Source organism: Fukomys damarensis, unplaced genomic scaffold (genome assembly GCF_012274545.1).
Source record: "Fukomys damarensis isolate Sample0158 unplaced genomic scaffold, DMR_v1.0_HiC HiC_scaffold_24, whole genome shotgun sequence".
Classification (NCBI taxonomy): domain Eukaryota; kingdom Metazoa; phylum Chordata; class Mammalia; order Rodentia; family Bathyergidae; genus Fukomys; species Fukomys damarensis.
In genome coordinates, this window is record NW_022900936.1 from 43,021,028 (window position 1) to 43,040,968 (window position 19,941).

General features: G+C 34.3%; 1 protein-coding gene across 1 annotated transcript; it reads left to right on the forward strand.

The window, feature by feature from the left end:
- Window positions 1-8,521: 8,521 nt before the first annotated feature.
- On the forward strand, window positions 8,522-18,089 carry LOC104876568 (olfactory receptor 5K1-like; the record flags this gene model as incomplete). Its single annotated transcript, XM_010644683.2, has 2 exons — window positions 8,522-9,441; window positions 18,071-18,089. Coding segments are annotated over exons 1-2 (939 nt in total), but the record flags the coding sequence as incomplete, so codon positions are not given.
- Between the last annotated feature and the right edge of the window lie 1,852 nt (window positions 18,090-19,941).

The window sequence follows — 19,941 nt, forward strand, 5'->3', positions numbered from 1 at the left end:
ATTCATTGTAGTCATGGTGTGGTGTCATCTTTGGTAGGGCGTCTCAGTTTTGGGGGACCTGTGGAGAGAGGGTGAGGCATACAGACAAGACCAAACTTTGGGGAGGATTTCTGAGAATCACTTCTGCTTTATTGTGCCACATTGAAGAATATATAGCACAGCTCTAATTTGCATGGGGGAGGGGATGGACAGAGAAGATATGGGTGGCATTCAGAGACTGGCTGAGCCCAGATACTCATCAATTGTTGGGGAACTAGAGGGGTGCAATGAGCATGGCCAAGGAGGCTCTCTACACACAGCTTGCAGGCAGTTTGCATGCCCTTTTTGGTGTCCTATACCTTGCTACTGGATATTGGTGTGGCACACCTTGTTTAGACAGATTTCTGGAGTGCCCATAGTTCATGACACACCAGAGATTTTCCTAACCTGTTCTTCAGTTCTTACTCAAGGTAAGTTGACATATCACAACTATGATCACAACATTAAAGTCTTATTGCCTATACTAAGGTTATTAGGAGGTGGTGGAAACTTTAAGAGGTGGGAACTAGTGTGAATTCTTCAACTCATTGGGCCATTCACTTAAGAGGAATAAAGAAGCCACAGCCCCTTCCTTACCCTCCCTTTTACTTTTGCAGCTACCCATAAGGAGGGTGGCTTTTCTCTGCCATATGCTTCTACAATGATGTGGCTCCATATAACAGACAAAAAGCAGAAAGGGGCTAGAAGCCCACCAAGATACCAAAGTTTTAGCAGCACAGGCTCTAGCCATGGCCTTACCCAGACAGCAGCTTGGGGCAAAAGCCTCAGCCAATGGCCCAGTTAGAAAACACCCTTGAAGGTGCACAGGCTCCAGCCAGAAGCCTGCCTGGACAATAGCCCAGTGCAGGGATACAGAAGGCCATAATTCTAAACCCAGGTATGGCGCAGTGGTGAGCAGCAGAGAGAAGGGCTCTCTATTGGGAATTGAAGCCCACTAGGATAGCAAAGAGCCACTGCAATAAAGGTACAGCAGACTGTATCAGTTGAAATGAGAAGACACCTAAATGAGTCTCAAAACCAGACTTCCAGATAACCAAAGGCAACCCCAAGGGACAATGATATAGAACAATCGAAACTCAACCACCTGGACTCCCTGACCTGGCAATGAAAGAGGATCTGGAAAAGATAAAATCAGAAATAATTATCAAATAACAACGGAGATTGTGTCCATAGTGAAAACATGATTAATAAATATAGAGCAGACACAGATTTTTTAAAAAATAGAGGACCTGAGGAACATGATGGAAACCCAGCATAGGAAACAAACGGAATCCATAAAACTGATGTAAATGATATCCAAGAGATTAAAAACTCCACTGAAAATTTATATAACAATATGAGACAATGTGAGGACAGAATATCAGATATAGAAGACAACATTGCAATTAGTGACCAGCAAAAGGAAGGTTTCTTAAAAATAGCAAGGAATCTGGAAAAACCAATCCAGCAGCTGCTAGATGATGAAGAGAAGATAACATAAAACTGATTGGAGTCGATAAAAAAACAGGAGATACTGAAAATGACATTAAAAAAACTGTTAACAGGTCACAAAACTTCCCAAGGGGGGGAAAAGAATTTAACATATAGATAAATGAGGATTATAGGAGTTCAATTAGCCATGATAAAAATAATCTACACCTAGGCATATAATAATCAAAATTCCAGAAATACAACAGAAGAACAAAATTCTACATGCAATTAGAGAAAAGAAACAAATCACATACAAAAGAAAGTCCATCAGGATCATAGCAGACTTCTCAAAACAAACCCTCAAGTCAAGAAGAATCTGGGGTGAATTATTTCAAGCGCTAAAAAAACAAACAAACAAACAAACAAACAAACAAACAAACTTCCAACCCAGACAGATGTACCTTGCAAAATTGTCTTTCAAAAATCAATGAATAAGAGACTTTTGTGACAAAGAACACTTAAGGAACTTCATGAATACCAAACCAGCACCCTAAAAATTTTTTTTAAATATCCTAGGAAAATAAAATGAGGTTCACAACCCCAGGAAGCCCAGCACAATGACTCCTCCAGGCAAGACAAGAAATTGAATGCAAAGGGGGAGAATTCAACAACAGGAAAAGTTCATGACAAGGGTAAGTCAATACATATCAGTCATAACTATCAATGTTAATGATCTCAAATCACCAATCTAAAGAAATGGACTGGCATAATGGGTCAAGAAGTAAGATCCAAAAATATGCTGCATACAAGAAAAACACAGCAGATTGCCACTGCCAACAGTTGTTTCTCTATCTTCTATTCTGTTCCCTTGATCCACAGATCTGGTCTTTAAAATTGTTTGTTTGTTTGCTTGCCAAAACCATACTGATTTTGTAATTGTAGCTTTGTAGTATAACTTGAAATCTGGAATCATGATGTCTTCTGCCTTTACCTGATGAAAATCTGGATTTCAACCTGCCAAAGATTAAAACTAGACTGTTATCTCTCGCCATGCACTAAACTAAAATCCAAATGGATTAAAGATCTAAATACTTAAAAGGTCACTAAAATTGCTGGCAGAACTCTTGAAGACAATAGCATAGGAAAAGACTTTATGAACAAATAGTAGCACATGAACTAGTATAAAGAATCGACAACTGGGATCTCATCTTATTAAAAAGCTTCTGCACTGCAAAAGAAACCATTAGCAGAACTAAAAGACAACCTACAATGTGGGAAAAAATTTTACCAGCTGTTCCTCAAAGGACTATTATGTAGAATATATAAAGAACTCAAAAAAATCAGCCACCCCCTCAAATATAAAGACCCGATTCAAAAATGGGCATCTGAAATGAACAGACATTTCTCAGACAAGGAAGTAAAAGCAACAAGTAAATATATGAAAAAATGTTCCACATCACTGGTCATTCGAGAGATGCAGGTGAAAACAACACTGAGATTCCACCTCACCCCACAAACAATGGCTGCTATCAAGATATCAAACAATAACAAGTGCTGGCAGGGATGTGGTGAGAAAGGAACACTTCTCCTTGTTGGCGGGAGTGCAAACTGGTGCAACCACTATGGAAATCAATATGGTGATACTTCTGAGAACTGGGATTAGAGGTTCCATTTGACCCAGCCATCTCTCTGCTCGGTATCTTTCCAAAAGAATTGAAAGAATCATATCACAGTGATATATGCACACCTATGTTTATAGCAGCACAGTTTGCAATAGCTAAAACTTGGAAACAGCCCATTTGCCCATCAGTTGGAAACTGGATAAAGAAGGTGTAGTTTTTCTATAAAATGGAATACTACTCAGCCATAAAGAATGAGAAATTAGAGTCATTAATATGAAAATGGATACATATTGAGGATATACTCCTAAGTGAAATAAATAAATCACACATGTATAAATACAGAATAATTTCTCTGGTGTGAAAAATTATAATGGTACATACGATCCTAATGATATAATTGACAGTGTGAAATAGGAAAAAAAGGGCTAAAGATGTAGGGGAAGTGGGAAGGGTGGGGGAAAGGTAATAAGGGAAAAGAAAAAAATTAGAAAATGAAAAAATGGAAATAAAGTGTTTGTAAATGGGGAGAGGAGGAGGGGGTGAAGGGAGGGCAGGGCTATGGAGAAAAAATGAGAACAAAGACCTGTCATGTAAAGGTACAGGATCCCAATGATGAGTGTAACTGTACTGTATACCTAAAATGTACCAATAAACTCAATGAGAGAAAAAAAATAAAATGAGAGCCTGGAAGAGAGGAAAGGACTAGAGATGGAAAATATCCCCTAAAGGAATGCCCATGGTGATCTACCTCTTGCAACAAGGCCCTACCACCTAACTACTTCACCTATGTACTCATCACTGATTATTTCACTGATGAGGTCAGTGCCCCCTTGATCTGATCATCTTCCAAAATCCCCACCTTTGAATACATGAGGCCTTTGAGAAGCATTTTAGATATAATCCATAACAATGGAAACCTAATAGTAACTAACTAAACTGAGACTTGAAATTGATGGCTATTGGGGTATCATGACATTATAAATGATGATAAAATGCTAAATAAGAAAGTATTTTAAGAAAAAGAAAACTGAAGAAATTGCTTTGGGATTTGCAAGAAAAAAATAAATGTTCTAGTAACTAAGGTATAAGATTAAGGATATTATAACTTCAAAAGAAGATTCTAGGAATTGTATTATGCTCATAAGAACATCTACTCATGCCATACCACACTTTATTCCCTATGACTTAGCTGATCTAACTCAGTTCACATTATCCACAAAGTGTTAGCTGACCAATGCAGAGAGAAAGTTTCCTTTCTCACTTGGTATATTATATTCACATTGGTGATAAGGATAAATGATATAAACCAAATAAAATTAAAAACATGTTCCTTACAATATCTGTAGAAACAGCTATGTCCCCTATTCTTTATGTCTCAAAGGATACACTTAATTACTCCAATTTAGTATGGTTTCCATGTTCAAAAGCTTTGATTTCCCAGGCTATGCTCTGATGTCAATGCCAAGTAAATCCCCTTAGAATTATCTTAAATATCTAAATCATTCTGTACTGATAAATATTATCATTAAACTCTTTGAAGAAATATTCTTCTAAATGATCAAGAAGATAGGTTTTATTGCTGGAACTGTTTTAACAGCTAACCTCAGGCAAACAACAGGCCTCTATAAAATTCTCATCAGGGAAATCCAGGTAAGAAAGAATTTATTTATTTTTCTCTCATTCAGTTTATTGGTACATTTTAAGTATACAGCATAGTTACATCCATCATTGGAAATTTAAAATGTACTTTTGCTAAAATGATATTTGTTTCTGGGTTGTGTTTGTTCCTAATAATTCTAGTTATTCTATTTTTTAAGATCCTGGAAAACTTCCCTTTACCATAAAGTTTGTAAAAGCACAGACAAATAGATTTTATTCATTTGTACCATTCCTCAATTCAAGAGGAAACTAAATCTACCAAAAATTAGAACAGAGTTTTATAATAGATAAGTAAAATGTTTGAAAGTTCTTTGAATACTGCACTTTGTTGTATAACTTATAATATGGTGAAATGGATCATCATAATCCATAATGAAATGGAATCAAAACTTTTTGTTAAAAAATAAAATGCAAAAATAATTTTTTTTATTGAGTTTATTGGTACATTTAGGGATACAGTACAGTTACATTCATTGTTGGGATCATGTACCTTTACATGGCAAGCCTTGATTCTCATTTTTTTCCCCTTACCTCTGCCCTCCCTTCACCCCCTCCTCCCCTCCCCATCTACAAACACTTTATTTTCATCTTTTCATTCTCTCATATTTTTTTCTTTTCCCTTTTTGTTCTTCCCCTACGTAAAAATGGAACTTTTTGCACAGGGCACTTCCTGTGTATTAAAAAATGTATATGAGTAATGACTATCATTTTAAACCAGTCTTTTAAACTCAATATAATTATAAGAAGAATTCTACTTACTTTTAGAAAAATAAAATTACTGAGTCAAAGGATATAAATGTTTAATTTTCATTAATCTATGAGCCAATTTTCCAGTGTTCTGCCAATCTATATGACAAACAGAAATGCAATTAGATTTCCATTTCATTATATTGTAGAGAACATTAAATATTATATTTTTGTTTAAAAATTTATTTTGTTAAGTAAAATTAAAATAATCACAGGGGTATTTTAAATAATGTTTTTTCTTATTAGTGATGAAATCAAATAGATTTATTAAAAAGTTGCATTTCTTTTTAGGGTTTTCACTTTCTTCGTTTTACCTATTTTCTAGAAATTATTTATACAGATATATGTAATCTTTTTACCAAAAAAACTAGAGAAATTTCCATTTATCGAAACAATCTCATAATTTTTGTTTCAGAGTTGATTTTATCCATAATATTAGACACACACACACACACACACACATATATATGAACTTACCAATTTTCAACCTTTAGAATATCTGAAATTTCTTTTAACAGGATCTAAATTTATTTATGCATACAAACAACTAAATAATATTACATTGTATGCATAACTGGTATTCTAAATAATTAGGGAGGCTTTTAGAACTACCTTTTAATTTCATTTTTCTTCCTCTCTCTCTCTCCCTCTTTCTCCCTGATTCCATCCAGATCTTTTCCCCTACTACCCTCTCCAGTGTTTAATACTTTATAAATAGCCTCTCTTTTCCCCAATGTGTACTTTTATCTGCATACTACAATACCATTAAAGATAGTAAATTATAAACAACATTCAAATGAAAATAGTCTTTTAGACTTTATGAACAAATCCTCAGTATCACTGGAACTAGCAGATAGAATCAACAACTGGGATCTCATCTTACTAAAAAGCTTCTGTACTTCAAAAGAAACTATCAGCAGAACTAAGAGACAATCTACAATGTGGGAAAAAATTTTTACCAGCTGTTCCTCAGACAAAGGACTATTATCAAGGATATATAAAGAACTCAAAACAATCAGTCCCCCCAAATATAAAGACCCGATTCAAAAATGGGCATCCGAAATGAACAGATATTTCTCAGACAAAGAAGTAAAAGCAGCAAGAAAATATTTGAAAAAATGTTCCACATCACTGGTCATTCAAGAGATGCAGATGAAAACAACACTGAGATTCCACCTCACCCCACAAAGAATGGCTGCTATCAAGAAATCACACAATAATAAATGTTGGCGGGGTTGTGGGGAGAAAGGAACCCTTCTCCATTGTTGGTGGGAGTGCAGACCAGTGCAACCACTATGGAAATCAGTATGGAGATACCTCAAAGAGCTTGGACTGGAGGTTGCATTTGACCCAGCCATCCCTCTGCTGGGTATCTTTCCAAGAGCACTAAAAGGGTCATATCACAGAGAAGTATGTGCACCCATGTTTATAGCGGCACAGTTTGTAATAGCTAAAACTTGGAAATAGCCTATTTGCCCATCGGTTGGAAACTGGATAAAGAAGTTGTGGTTTTTCTATAAAATGGAATATTACTCAGCCATAAAGAAAGAGAAAACAGATTCATTCATAGGAAAATGGATACATATTGAAGGTATACTCCTAAGTGAAATAAATAAGTCACACATGTGTAAATACTGAATAGTTTCCCTGGTATAAATAATCTGCAACAATGCATAAAATCCTAATAAGATTACTGACATTTAGAAATGGGAAGAAAGGAGCTAAAGGTGTAGGGAAGGTGGGATGGGTACAGGAAGGGTAAAAAGGGAAAAGAAAAAAAATGTGAGAGAATGAAAAGATGAAAAGAAAGTGTTTGTAGAAGGGGAGGGGACGAGGGGGTGAAGGGAGGGCAGAGGTAAGGGGAAAAAATGAGAATCAAGACTTGTCATGTAGAGGTACAAGATCCCAACAATGAATGTAACTGTACTGTATCCCCAAAATGTACCAATAAACTCAATTAAAGCTGAAAAAATAGTCTTTTAAATTTTTCTTATTCTGCTAGAACATACATAACATTTCAGACATATTTAGACGTATAATTTGATGTCATGGAGTAAATTTGTATTTTTGTACAATCATTACAATGGCCCATCTCCAGAAATATTTCTGATCTTCATGAATTGAAAAACATACTGTCCATTCAAACCCTCTCAACAATCAATATTTCTTATTCTAGTTCTATAAATAAGAATACATTAGATAACTCATGGAAGTAAAAGCTAACGACAAAGATTCTTTGTGTCTACCTAATTTCATTCAGAATAAACTTTCATTGGTGATCAGTGTGTCAAAATTTCACTCCTTTTTAAAATTAATATTCCATTATAATTATATGCATATAAAATATGTACATGAGTTTATTCATTGATCGGGGTATTTGGATTTTTTTCTACCTTTTGGCTATTGGGTATATTGTAAAAGTTGATGGGCAACAGTAGTGTTTAAACTTTTCATTTGTTAATGGAGGCAGAGGCTCCACACAGAGATATAGTCCCAATACATATCTTTTAAATTTGTATTTATTTTTTTATACAATCAAGTATTGCTAAGTCACTAAATTGCCTAGCCTACACCCTGTGATGGTACTGCAGTCTCAGAGGACTGCTATGATTACACATGTGGGCCAATATTACCACCTTTAGACAGCAATCTAAATCAGTCTAAATCACAACATAAAGTCATTAAAATCATATGGAAACACTAATTCTAGTTAATGACACTGAAAATATAAAGCAGCTTAACTTTATGAGGTTTTACTTTGAACATTTCTTTCCAAAGCTCAAAAGCAACCTGTATCCCTCAAAGTTGAAATTTAACATGAAAATGTGCTGGGAAAATATTCACTAGACAGGCAAATAGGTGATGGAATAAAAAAATGGATTCTGCTCCAGACTGGACTTGCAACAATGTTCAGGTCACATGGGGAAATGTTATAGAAGCTGTTCTTCTACATTTAAATCAAGGAGAACTTGAGCTCACGAATGTTAAAAGTGTGTTATAAACTAGCAAATTGTTTCTCAATTTTTTCATAGATGGCAGGAATAATGGGACAAAATCATACCATGAAAACTGAGTTTATGCTCACAGGATTTGGAGATCACACAGACCTGAAGACCCTTCTGTTTGTGGTGTTCTTTGTCATCTATCTGATCACGATGGTAGGAAATATTGGTCTGGTGATATTGATTTCAAAAGAAGAGAGTCTTCACACACCAATGTACATCTTCCTAGGTAACCTGGCTCTTATAGATTCTTGCTGTGCCTGCACTATTACTCCCAAGATTTTAGAGAACTTTTTTTCTGAAGACAGAAGGATTTCGCTCTACGAATGTATGGCACAGTTTTATTTTCTTTGCACCGTTGAAACTGCAGAATGCTTTCTTCTGGCAGCAATGGCCTATGACCGCTACGTGGCCATCTGCAGCCCACTGCATTACCACACCAAGATGTCAAAGAGGCTCTGCATTCAGATGACAACAGGGGCCTTCATAGCTGGAAACCTGCACTCCATGATTCATATAGGACTTCTGTTTAGGCTAGCTTTCTGTGGGTCTAATCACATCAACCACTTTTACTGTGATATTTTGCCTTTGTACAGACTCTCCTGTATTGACCCTTACATCAATGAACTGGTACTATTTGTCTTTTCAGGATCAATTCAAGTCTTCACGATAAGTAGTGTCTTAATATCTTATCTCTATATTCTTCTTACTATTTTCAGAATGAAATCTAAAGAAGGAAGGCTCAGGGCCTTTTCAACCTGTGCATCCCACTTTTTATCTGTTTCATTATTCTACGGATCTCTTTTCTTCATGTACATTAGACCAAATTTGCTTGAAGAAGGTGATGAAGATATACCAGCTGCTATTTTGTTTACAATAGTAGTTCCCTCATTAAATCCTTTCATATATAGCCTGAGAAATAAGGAAGTAAAAAGTGCCTTGCATAAAATCCTGACTAAAATGTTAATCTCAAGAAATTTTAAACAAACAACATCTACAATAGCTTAATTGTTTAGGAGGAGCCAATATTTCCACACAAAACCACACAGGGAAATTGCATAAATTGTATGTAAATACATCGGTGTAACATAATGCATTCATATTAAGAAGCAACATATACATAGGAATATCTATTAAAGGAATAATCTATACCAAATATTAACAAAAAATAATAAAAACACCAAATTTGAAGTGATTGGAGGAACAACTTAATATGTGGCCCTGTTCCTGGCCTTAGTCCATGTGAGAAATAGCTTCAAATTTAACAGCAAAGCGACAGTTAGAAATACAAATGACTCTCGCATAAATATTTTGAACTAGCTCATTTTAACTGGTTGACAACAGCCTTCCAGGTAAACTAAAGGAAATAAATTTTAACCCATAGCCTCACTTACTACTGTGAGCATCAAATTTATGGCAAGTATATTTGGAAGAAGGAGTTTGATAGGATTGAAAGTACACTATTATAATTATCATAGAAGTAATTAGAAAGAGGTGAATATTATGTGCAGAAAAAGCTCCGGGAAAGCAGATACATTTCTAATTCCCAAATTCATTATTGAAATATTCTAGACATGTAATTTCTCTTGTGAGCCCCAAGAAACCCTAACTCATCCCATTCTAATTTTTCTGAAACATTTCAGAATTTGTATCAGTATTTCCACTTTAACCCATCCATGTAGGATTCTTCTAGCCTCCCCTCCATCCTTGAAGCTTTCATGTAAATGTGTAGGTCCCCACTGGCTCTCAGGCTGTGATGTAGCAAGTGTCTATGTTGCGAGTGAGCTGTGTTTCAGCTGTGAGCCTTTATGATGTTGCATCCTCGTTGTCTATGGTTATTTCTTCGTGCCACCATCACCTTGAATGTCTACATCTATAGTCCGCAACCTGCACTAATTTTCTGCCCAAGTGACTATCTAGGTCTACAAGACTTAAATTCTTTGGACTTGGTCTCTCCTGTTTTTGTCCCATAAATAGTAAATATACTCATTTGATCTCCTTTTTCTGGGGAGAAAATATTTAAAGGGCATCATTTTCATACCTCTGATGCCATAAAGGAATGGTATAATGCAGGAGTTTGCTTTCATAGGTCCGTCCTTAAGTTCCTTTTTGTTTGTATTGCTCCACGTTACCCTGGGTCTTTGAGTGTCATCCCGTTTCAGCCTCAGTATGACCCAAGAGAGTTAAAGTTACACAGCCAGGTCTCAGCACACAGTTCTTCACCTCTGATGTTCTGTTTGTCCCGGCTCACTTCTTATTTCCAGATAATCTGTGCTGGCATTGTTGAACTACTCTGGTCTCTATTTTAAATTAGCAATATACCTGAACTACTCTTGCTACATTCTGAAAGGGGAGAAGTGGTGATTGGGCAAATAAAATTATAAACAAGCTTCATCTGGGGATTACTCCCTGGTCATAGGAGGAAAAACACAGATGACATGAAAAAAATCCTTGTAAAATTTTGACTGGCATTTTATAGTGGGTAGAGTAAAGAAGGGTTGGTTAGTTCTTTGCTTTTTAAAACTAACATAAATAGAAATAAACATTTTGTCTCATATCGAATGAAATACTGTGATCAGAAATGTGTGCTAATTTTAGAAAGATGAATCAAGTGTCACGTCCTGGGAATTATTTCCCAGGTTACAGTATGACAACTATGCAACATTTAACTTTTAATTTCAAGGAAGGAGAGCAAAAACACCAAATGTGACAGGTCAGTTATATGAAAAATGTCCAAATAATCCTTGAATTTTAGAAACAGCCCTACTTACTTCATTTTCTAGAAAGTCTTCTCTATTGACTATTTTCATATTTTACCCCTCTGCTATATGTGTGTATATAATTAGTGTATATATATTTCTATACTTTTGCGGGGGATAACAGGGGTAAAACTCAGGTACTTGTGCTTGCAAGACTGGTGGTGGAACCAGTGAGCTGAATCCCCAGCCCTTTTCATTTATGTTTTAACCACACTAACTCTACTTGGTCTTGCTTATCAATGGGGCTATGTATTTTGTTCAAGCAGTTTTTCACAACACCTTCACCAATTTCATAAAATCTAGGCCATCCTTCACAAGATCACTTCACACAGAGTTTCAGTAATGTCTGCTGTATCAGACATCAGTGAGTAATAGAGTGATGACAGACACGAGCATAAGGCAGGGAGAAATATTTAAAGGAAAATTATTTCTGCACAAAGTTAGTTTATTGTGGGGACAAGGGGAAAAACTGAGAACCAAGACCTGGCATGTAAAGGTAGAAGATCCCAGTAATGAATGTAACTGTACTGTCTACCTAGAATGCACCAATAAATTCAAATTAAATTTTTAAAAAAAAAGAATATTCATTCTTGGGCTTTGATATTTCTCCCTTCTCCAGACAGTGCTGTCACCACAAAGACTGTCATGGTGCGTGTTCTAAATGTGAATCACTGTGTTGTCTGATAAGTTAATATTGTGCTACTTCACCATACAGAGATTGAAACTTCAAACCATGTGGAGCTGTTTTAATGCTGACAGCACTTTATTTTTACATTTTAACTATTGGAATGTCATTTGAATCACTTTGTTTCCTGTTGTGTAGCTGAATTGTTAATTATCTCTGTGTGCAAATATTGGTGGCTCTGAGAATACTTGTTCTACACATGCACCTTTCGCCATTCCATTTATTTCCCTTCCACACAACTTGCTTCTTAGGATGGTACTAGTCTTCAATTCCTGCTATTTCCAGCCCAGGAAAAGTGTGCTGAAGTTGCCATTTCAGGTCTGCTTTATCAACAAACCTATCTCACTGCGTGACTTCAACTACTCATGCACAGTGACGCTCATGAAGTACTAGAGAATCACAGCATAAAGACTGAAGTCCATTCTTTACAATTATACTGAATGGTAAAACTTTAACCCATCGGTTTAGCATGAAAACACTCAGATGTTGTTTTCAACCAATTTAGGTGAGACTATTAAGACTGTGTCCAGGTTAGATAAAAGGTGTTTTGATGTGAAATTGTTTTTGTATCAGAGGAAATAAAAAACTTCATCCTACCCCTGGATGTAACATAACGTCTACTGTGTCTTTCAAAACCTTAAAATTGAGATATTGTATCTGGTTTTCTTTTTCCTGGGGGTGGGGTGTTGAGACAGATGCTCACTATGTAGTTCAGACTGACCTGGAACTCACTATGTAGCCCAGGCTGGTCTCGAACTCACAGTGATCCTTCTGCCTCAGCCTCCCGAGTGCTGAGATAACAGGCATGTGCCACCACAAATAGTCAGTGTATCTGGTTTTCAATGTGCATACATGATAATTTCCTTTATGAGGTCTTATAAGATAAATAAGTGAATCTGATGCTAGAAAAATTAAAAAGGAATGGAGGGGAGGGGAAAAGAAGGGAAATGAAACACGTTATGTACATGTAGAAATCCCTAGAGTCAATGTAATCATTACGTACTGCAAATATGTACTAATAAAAGTTCAAAAGAAGGAGGGACTGATACTAACTTGAGTAATATTTATAAAATTAAAATATTCTTAATTCCTTTATTTAAATAAATATTTATCTACATAAGGGTTAATTTTCATTTATTTTTAAAAGAGGAAGCTCTTTTTGCAGATACGATTAATTCATCCATTCAGAAAATATGTAAATATTGTCGATGGCACCAGCAGTGGTATAGTAGATAGAAAAAGAGGTGACACAAACAATAGTTATACACTAAAGAATATTCTTCAAATATGTGTGCATATACCTAAAATTTTTCTTAATTTTATTAATCATCAATAACTTATTGGCCGATGTTTTGTAAAACATCCTTCATGGTATAATTTTTTGATGTTTCTTCATGACCAAATAGTATGGCAATAGTAGATGTTCTATGTCTTTGTACCTCATAGAGACTGAAGCTGTCATTTTGTCTTGTTACTGGAGATGCTCAGTTTCATAATTTGCTTAGGGAGTTTTCTCCAGTGGTAAAAAGCACATGTTTCTGTGCTGAATTCAATGTAATCGGAAGAATGGCCTGCTACTTTGTGAATGTTCCCATTATCAGTTAATTTTAAGTCACTGGCAATCCTGCCTGATTCAAAATTAAATTTGAATTAAATATTACACATGGAGCAGGAAATGGGGATTTTTTTTCAAAATGCTATCTGACTTCATTTTAAAAACAGGAAGTTTACTCTTCTGTGAAATTAATAGGACATACATGTGTAAATATCTTCTGGTTTCTCTGGTGTCGGGAACTAAAGGTGTAAATAGGGATCAAAATGTATAATTGATATTGCATAACAGGAAGGAAAGGTCTAAAGATGTGGGGGAAGTGGGTAGGGTAGGGGAAAGGAAAGAAGGGAAAAATAAAAAAATGGGCACAAAGTTTTGTAAATAGGGAAGGGTGGAGGTGGTGAAGGGAGGCCAGAGGAAAAGGGAACATATAAGAATCAAGATACGTTATGTAAAGGAACAAGATCCAATGATGAATGTAACTGTATTGTATGCCTAAAATGTACCAATTTAAAAAAAGGAGGACTTTTACAACAATAAGCTTTTTGGTTTCAATAAATTTTTAATAAAATTTAGAATGGTCTTAGATTTATGGATGATTATAAAGTATGAAGGAATCCCATATATTACATCCTCATTTCTGTGTAATATTGATATTTTTCCATTAGACTGATGTTTTTGTTAAAAATTAGCAACCCGATATTGATAAATATTTAGGTACCGATTTCATACTGCATTGAGATTTCTACACTGCATACTTAATATTCTTCTTAGTTTCCTCTTCACCACACCAAAGACTGCCTGAATTTTCTCCTACGTTCTCTTCAGAAAATTTTATTTATTAATTGTACATTCAGACCTATGATCCAATTTGAGTTAATGTTTGTGAAATTAGTAAAGTGGGCATCTAGGTTCACATTTTTAGCATGTAGACATCCAATTCTTCCAGCACCATTTGTAGAAAGGCCATGCTTTAGGCCTTTAATTCCTACATCTCTATTGTCAAGGATCTGTTGACTATATTTCATGGTCCTAGTCAGACCCCTCTACTGTGTTCCCTTCACCTATATGTTTGTTCTTTCAAAATACTGTGCTGCTTTGATTACACTGATATTAGTGCAGAGAAATCGCCTTATGGTTTGACAGAAAAGGTCAAAATGAAAGACACATAATTATTTACAAAGATGTACCAGTAGATTCTGAATTTTCATTCTTTTAATCACAAATACTCAGGAAGCAAGGTACATATATTCCTATACATTGGGACCTTCACAACAAAGCAGAGTACATTTTCAAAAAGCTTCTCTTAGTGAAATCTAGGTAAGAGAATCATTCTAACTTATTTTTTCTTTTAATTTTGGCAATCATAAATATTGACTTTGCTGGATTATTTTCATTTTTATTGTTTATAAAGTTTATCAGTATCTTTACCTCTCTACCTCATCTCAAATTGAATGGCATAGGGAACTAACTTGGGAAACAATGCTGAAATGTAAGAGTTCATCAGATATCCTGATTATAAGGAAGAATCTCAACTCACATATGTAAGATTTAAGAATGTTTGTAAAATATTTCAGGGGTGTACACTGACAGTTTTCTTTCTAATTTAGCTAATTGTATGGTTTCTACTTACTATTTTAGACGAAATAAATTACTGGTTTTGTTTTGATGTTTGATTATAGAAATCCTAACACATTTTGACCATAGAATTTATAGATGAGTTGTCCATCTCTATGTCCCAAAAAGTTATTAATTAATAAAAGGAAATAGCCATTTAAGCCAAATAAAATTTCAAATAAAAAATTCTTTAAAACTTAAAGGGCATTTTTCTTTATAAATTAAAGTCTGAAGTAAAAAGACAAGCCTGATTTTATTCTCTTTAATAGTGTTTTCCTCAGAAAAATAACAGGAGTCAGTTTGTATGAAAGATACCTATTGCTTAATATGACTATTTTGAATGATTTTACTGTAGAGACTCCTTAAAAATTAACAGTGTCACTGTAAGTATCCAAGCAGATTCCTAGGGTTCATTAGTAGAACGCTAAAAACAAAGCCATAAATCCAAAATTACAAATCCCAGCTCAGTGGGTTGCAAGGAAGACGATAAATAATTTCATCATTCTCCATAGCATTTTGAGCTCCTTTCACAGAAGTAGTTAACAAGCTATCTCAAGTATGATATACAATAATAAGGAGATTGTTCACCACCTGTGAGAAAAGAAAACAAAACTAAGCTGCAGATGAGAAATTGTGGATTATGCTGGCATAGAAGATAGCATCCCACAGTTCAGGACATGAGATCTATGTCTTCTGGAGCATTAAGTGTACTATATTAAGTAGCACTGCATGAAACTGTACTTAATAAAAAAGAGGAAGAATCAAAAAGTTTGAGAAAATAGTCAATGGGAATGCAGTGAGTGACCCAGTATTCATGATAATTGCTGAGATATTGGGAAATGTTTGAAACACGTGACAACCTGTAGGCTTTCTTTATTTAGCTTTTCAAGTTAACTTTCTTTAGAAATGAACAGATATTCCCTTCATTAGATTTTTGTTGGTTTTGTGTAAACCTGAATGTACAAATTTAACATATTAGTAATGTGCTTTATTAAAATATCTGCTCTGTTACCAGGATATATAAAATGCTTTCCCATTTATATTTATAAATAAACATTTGTTTACAGGAAAGTTGATTTTAAATTTATCTTACAGATCTACAAATGCTGACACAAAATAATTTTGGAGCAATAGGTAAATATGTGTAACCTACATGTTATTGTAACCTTGCACAAATAAATACAGATAACTTTCATCCACCTGAAACATTTCCCTTAAATTATCAATAGAATCTTGTGATTTTGAGAGTCAGAATTTGAGGTCATAGATGATGACCTTTTAAATGATACATGCATATATATATATATATATACATACACAATATACAATATATATATACAATAATATACATATACATATCTATCTATATAAGACACATAGTTATATATTCCAGAGACTGCATAGCATGATTGAAAGAGAAACTGATATGAAAAGAAACTATGGAAGCAAAGCAAAACTATCATCTTAATTAGTATCTTATAACTTCATAATTCTTATATCAACAAACAAGGCAGAGATGAATGAGGAAAATCACTCCTCAGTCACAGAATTCATTCTCATAGGAGTCACAGATCTCTGAGACCAGAAGACACTTCGTTTTATCCTGTTCACTGTCATCTATCAATGTCAGAGTAGCTACAATCCATCAGAATTGAACTCAATGATTATTTATTGATATCAGGTGCAATTAGTTGCAATTTTGTACAAATTTAACAAATGCTATGAGTAAAAAGTAAAAATATAAAGGTAACCTCTACTTAATTTTATTAGCAAATTGATTGAATCTTAAATCCTACTATTATTATCTTGAGCTAATTTCATGTTTTCAAATATAAACTTTTCCCTGGGCAACAGTGATAAAATAATTACCTAATATGAACAGACACTGGATACGATCTGCTACATCTCTTACTTACTTAAATAATTAATTAATGTTTTCTTAACAACAAATAGGAGAATAAAATCATATTTTTAAATTTGATCATCAACTCGACTTTAGTTCTTGAAATTCACTGTGTTTGAATATGTACCTATACAGAATATTCTCTAATCAAGAGAATTTGCATGTTTAATGTTTGTCATTTATTACTCTCACATTCTCTGAAATAGAGAATTTGTACATAGGTGATTTATGCATTTATAATGAAAATTATGCTATTCATGATGAAAACTTTACAGATTTTACGTTTGATGGAGTTTGCTTATGTGTTCAACATATATGACAGTATAATTAATATATATAATTAATATATATATTAAACCAAATAAATATTTTATCTTCATAATATTGCATTTGTATTAATCATTAGGAATACTAAAAACCTACACCAACTCCAATGTAAAGTATTTGTATGTTCACAGAATTACCAAAAGAAGGAGATATTCAGGAGTTAATGAGGAAAAAAATGTTAAAAATCTTAAATATAGAAATAAAAGCAGTATATCATTTAAATGCACAAGTATGAAAGAAAAACAGCATATATTGAGTTTTTCATATGGGAGAAACCATGTAATACTCAATGTGTGTGTTTTAGTTACTTCACTTGGAGAGGGGGGAAAAGTGAAAAGAGTCAACAAAAGGACAATAACATGACAATAATAAGTCAGGATATATCAGTTATCACCATCAATGTCAATGGGCTCAATTCACCAAACAAGAGAAACAGACTGGCAGAATGCATTAAGAAGCAAAATCCAACAATATAGTGTATACAAGAAACACATCTAGTGCAAATAGAAGCCCACAGACTGAAAGTGAAAGGTTGGAAAACAATTCTCCACACAAAGGGGCCCAGAGAAAATCAGGGGTAGCAATCTTAATCACAGAAAAAGTACATTTAAAACCAACACTGATTAAAAGAGACAAAGAAGGCCACTACATCCTTGTAAAGGGAACAGTTGAGGAAGAGCTCACAATCTAAACATATATGCACCAAATATTAATGCCCCAACTATATAAAACAAATATTAAAAAATAGGAAAAACCAAATAAGCATTAATAAATTGTAGTGGGGGATCTAAATACCCCACTTACACAAATAGACAGATCATCTAGGCAAAAAATCAACAATGAAATGCTAAAACTAAAACAAGCTTTTGAACACATGGACTTAATAGACATCTATAGAGTATTTCACCCCACAAAATCAGAATAAACATTCTTTTTGGCTCACATGGGTCGTTCTCCAAGACAGACCACATACTATCCCACAGACAGGTCTGAATAAATGTAAAAGAATAGACGTTATTCCATGTAGATTACTGGATCACAGGGAAATCAATAGCACAAGAAACTGTAGGAACTAAACAAACACATGGAAAGTATACAATACTCTCCTGAACAATTGATGGATCACAGAGGAAATTAAGGAAGAAATCAGACAGTTTTTACAAATAAATGAAAATGCCAACACAACATACAGGAATCGATGGGACACAATGAAAGCAGCTCTATGTGGAAATTCATAGCACTGAATGTCCACACTAGGAAAACAGAGCAAGCTCAAATAAAAAACCTAATGATGAATGTTAGACTCCTACAAAAACAAGAGCAAGAAAAACCCAAAGCTCAAATGAGAGAGGAAATCATAGAGATAAGAGGAGATATCAATGCAATGGAAACTAAGAAAACAATGCAGAAAATAAAAGAACTCAAGAGTTGGATTTTTGAAAGAATAAATGAAATTGATAAACCCTTAACTAACCTTATCAAAAAAAGGAAAGGAAGGGCTCAGATCCATGCAATTAGGAATGAAAAAGTGAAGTCACAACAGATCCAACAGAAATACAGAGGATAATCAATACCTACTTTGAGAACCTGTACTCTAACAAAATGGAAAACACAGAAGAAATGGACAAATTTCTAGATACTTATGAATTACCAAACTTGAACGAAGAAGATAAAAACATTTTCAACACCTGCATTACAATCAATGAAATTGAAAATGTAATTAAAAGTTTACCATCAAGAAAAGCCAAAGTCCTGATGGATTCAATGTTGAAATTTACAGGGCATTTAGAGAAGAACTACTGCCTTTACTCTTCAAAGTTTTCAGTGAAATTGAAAGGGAAGCAATACTTCCTAACTCATTCCTGGAAGCAAGTATCACTTTGATTTCCAAACCAGGGAAAGACACACTAAAAAAGAGAACTACAGACCAATCTCCTTAATGAATATAGATGTAAAAATCTGTAATAAGATATTACCAAAGAGAATACGGAGGAGCATCAAGAAGATCATACATCCTGAAAATGATGGATTTATTCCAGGGATGCAAGGATGGTTCAACATATGTAAATCAATAAATGTAATATACTATATTAAGAGAGCCAAGGACAAAAATCATATGATCCTCTTGATAGATGCAGAAATAGCATTTAACAAAATTCAATGCCCATTCAAGACAAGAACCCTGCAAAAAAAAAATGGAATAGATGGTCTGTATCTCCATTTAAAAGGCTTTGTATGAAAAACCAACAGCGAACATCATATTCAAAGGCCAAAAACTGAAAAACATCATGTTAAAATCTGAAACAAGACAAGGATGCCCACTATCACCAATCCTATTTGACATAGTTCTGGAAAAATTAGCCATAGCAATGAGACCAGAGAAAGAAATTAAAGCAGTAAAGATAGGAAAGAAAGAAGCTAAAATGTCATTATTTGCTGATGATATGATACTCTTTGTTGAAGACACAAAAAAGCTCCACAAAAAGACTTCTAGACTTAATTGATATTTTCAGCAGAGTAGCTGGATACAAGTTCAACTGCCAAAAATTAAGAGTCTACTTGTACACCAATAACAGACTCACTGAGAGAGAAATTAGGGAAACAATTCCTTTCACAATA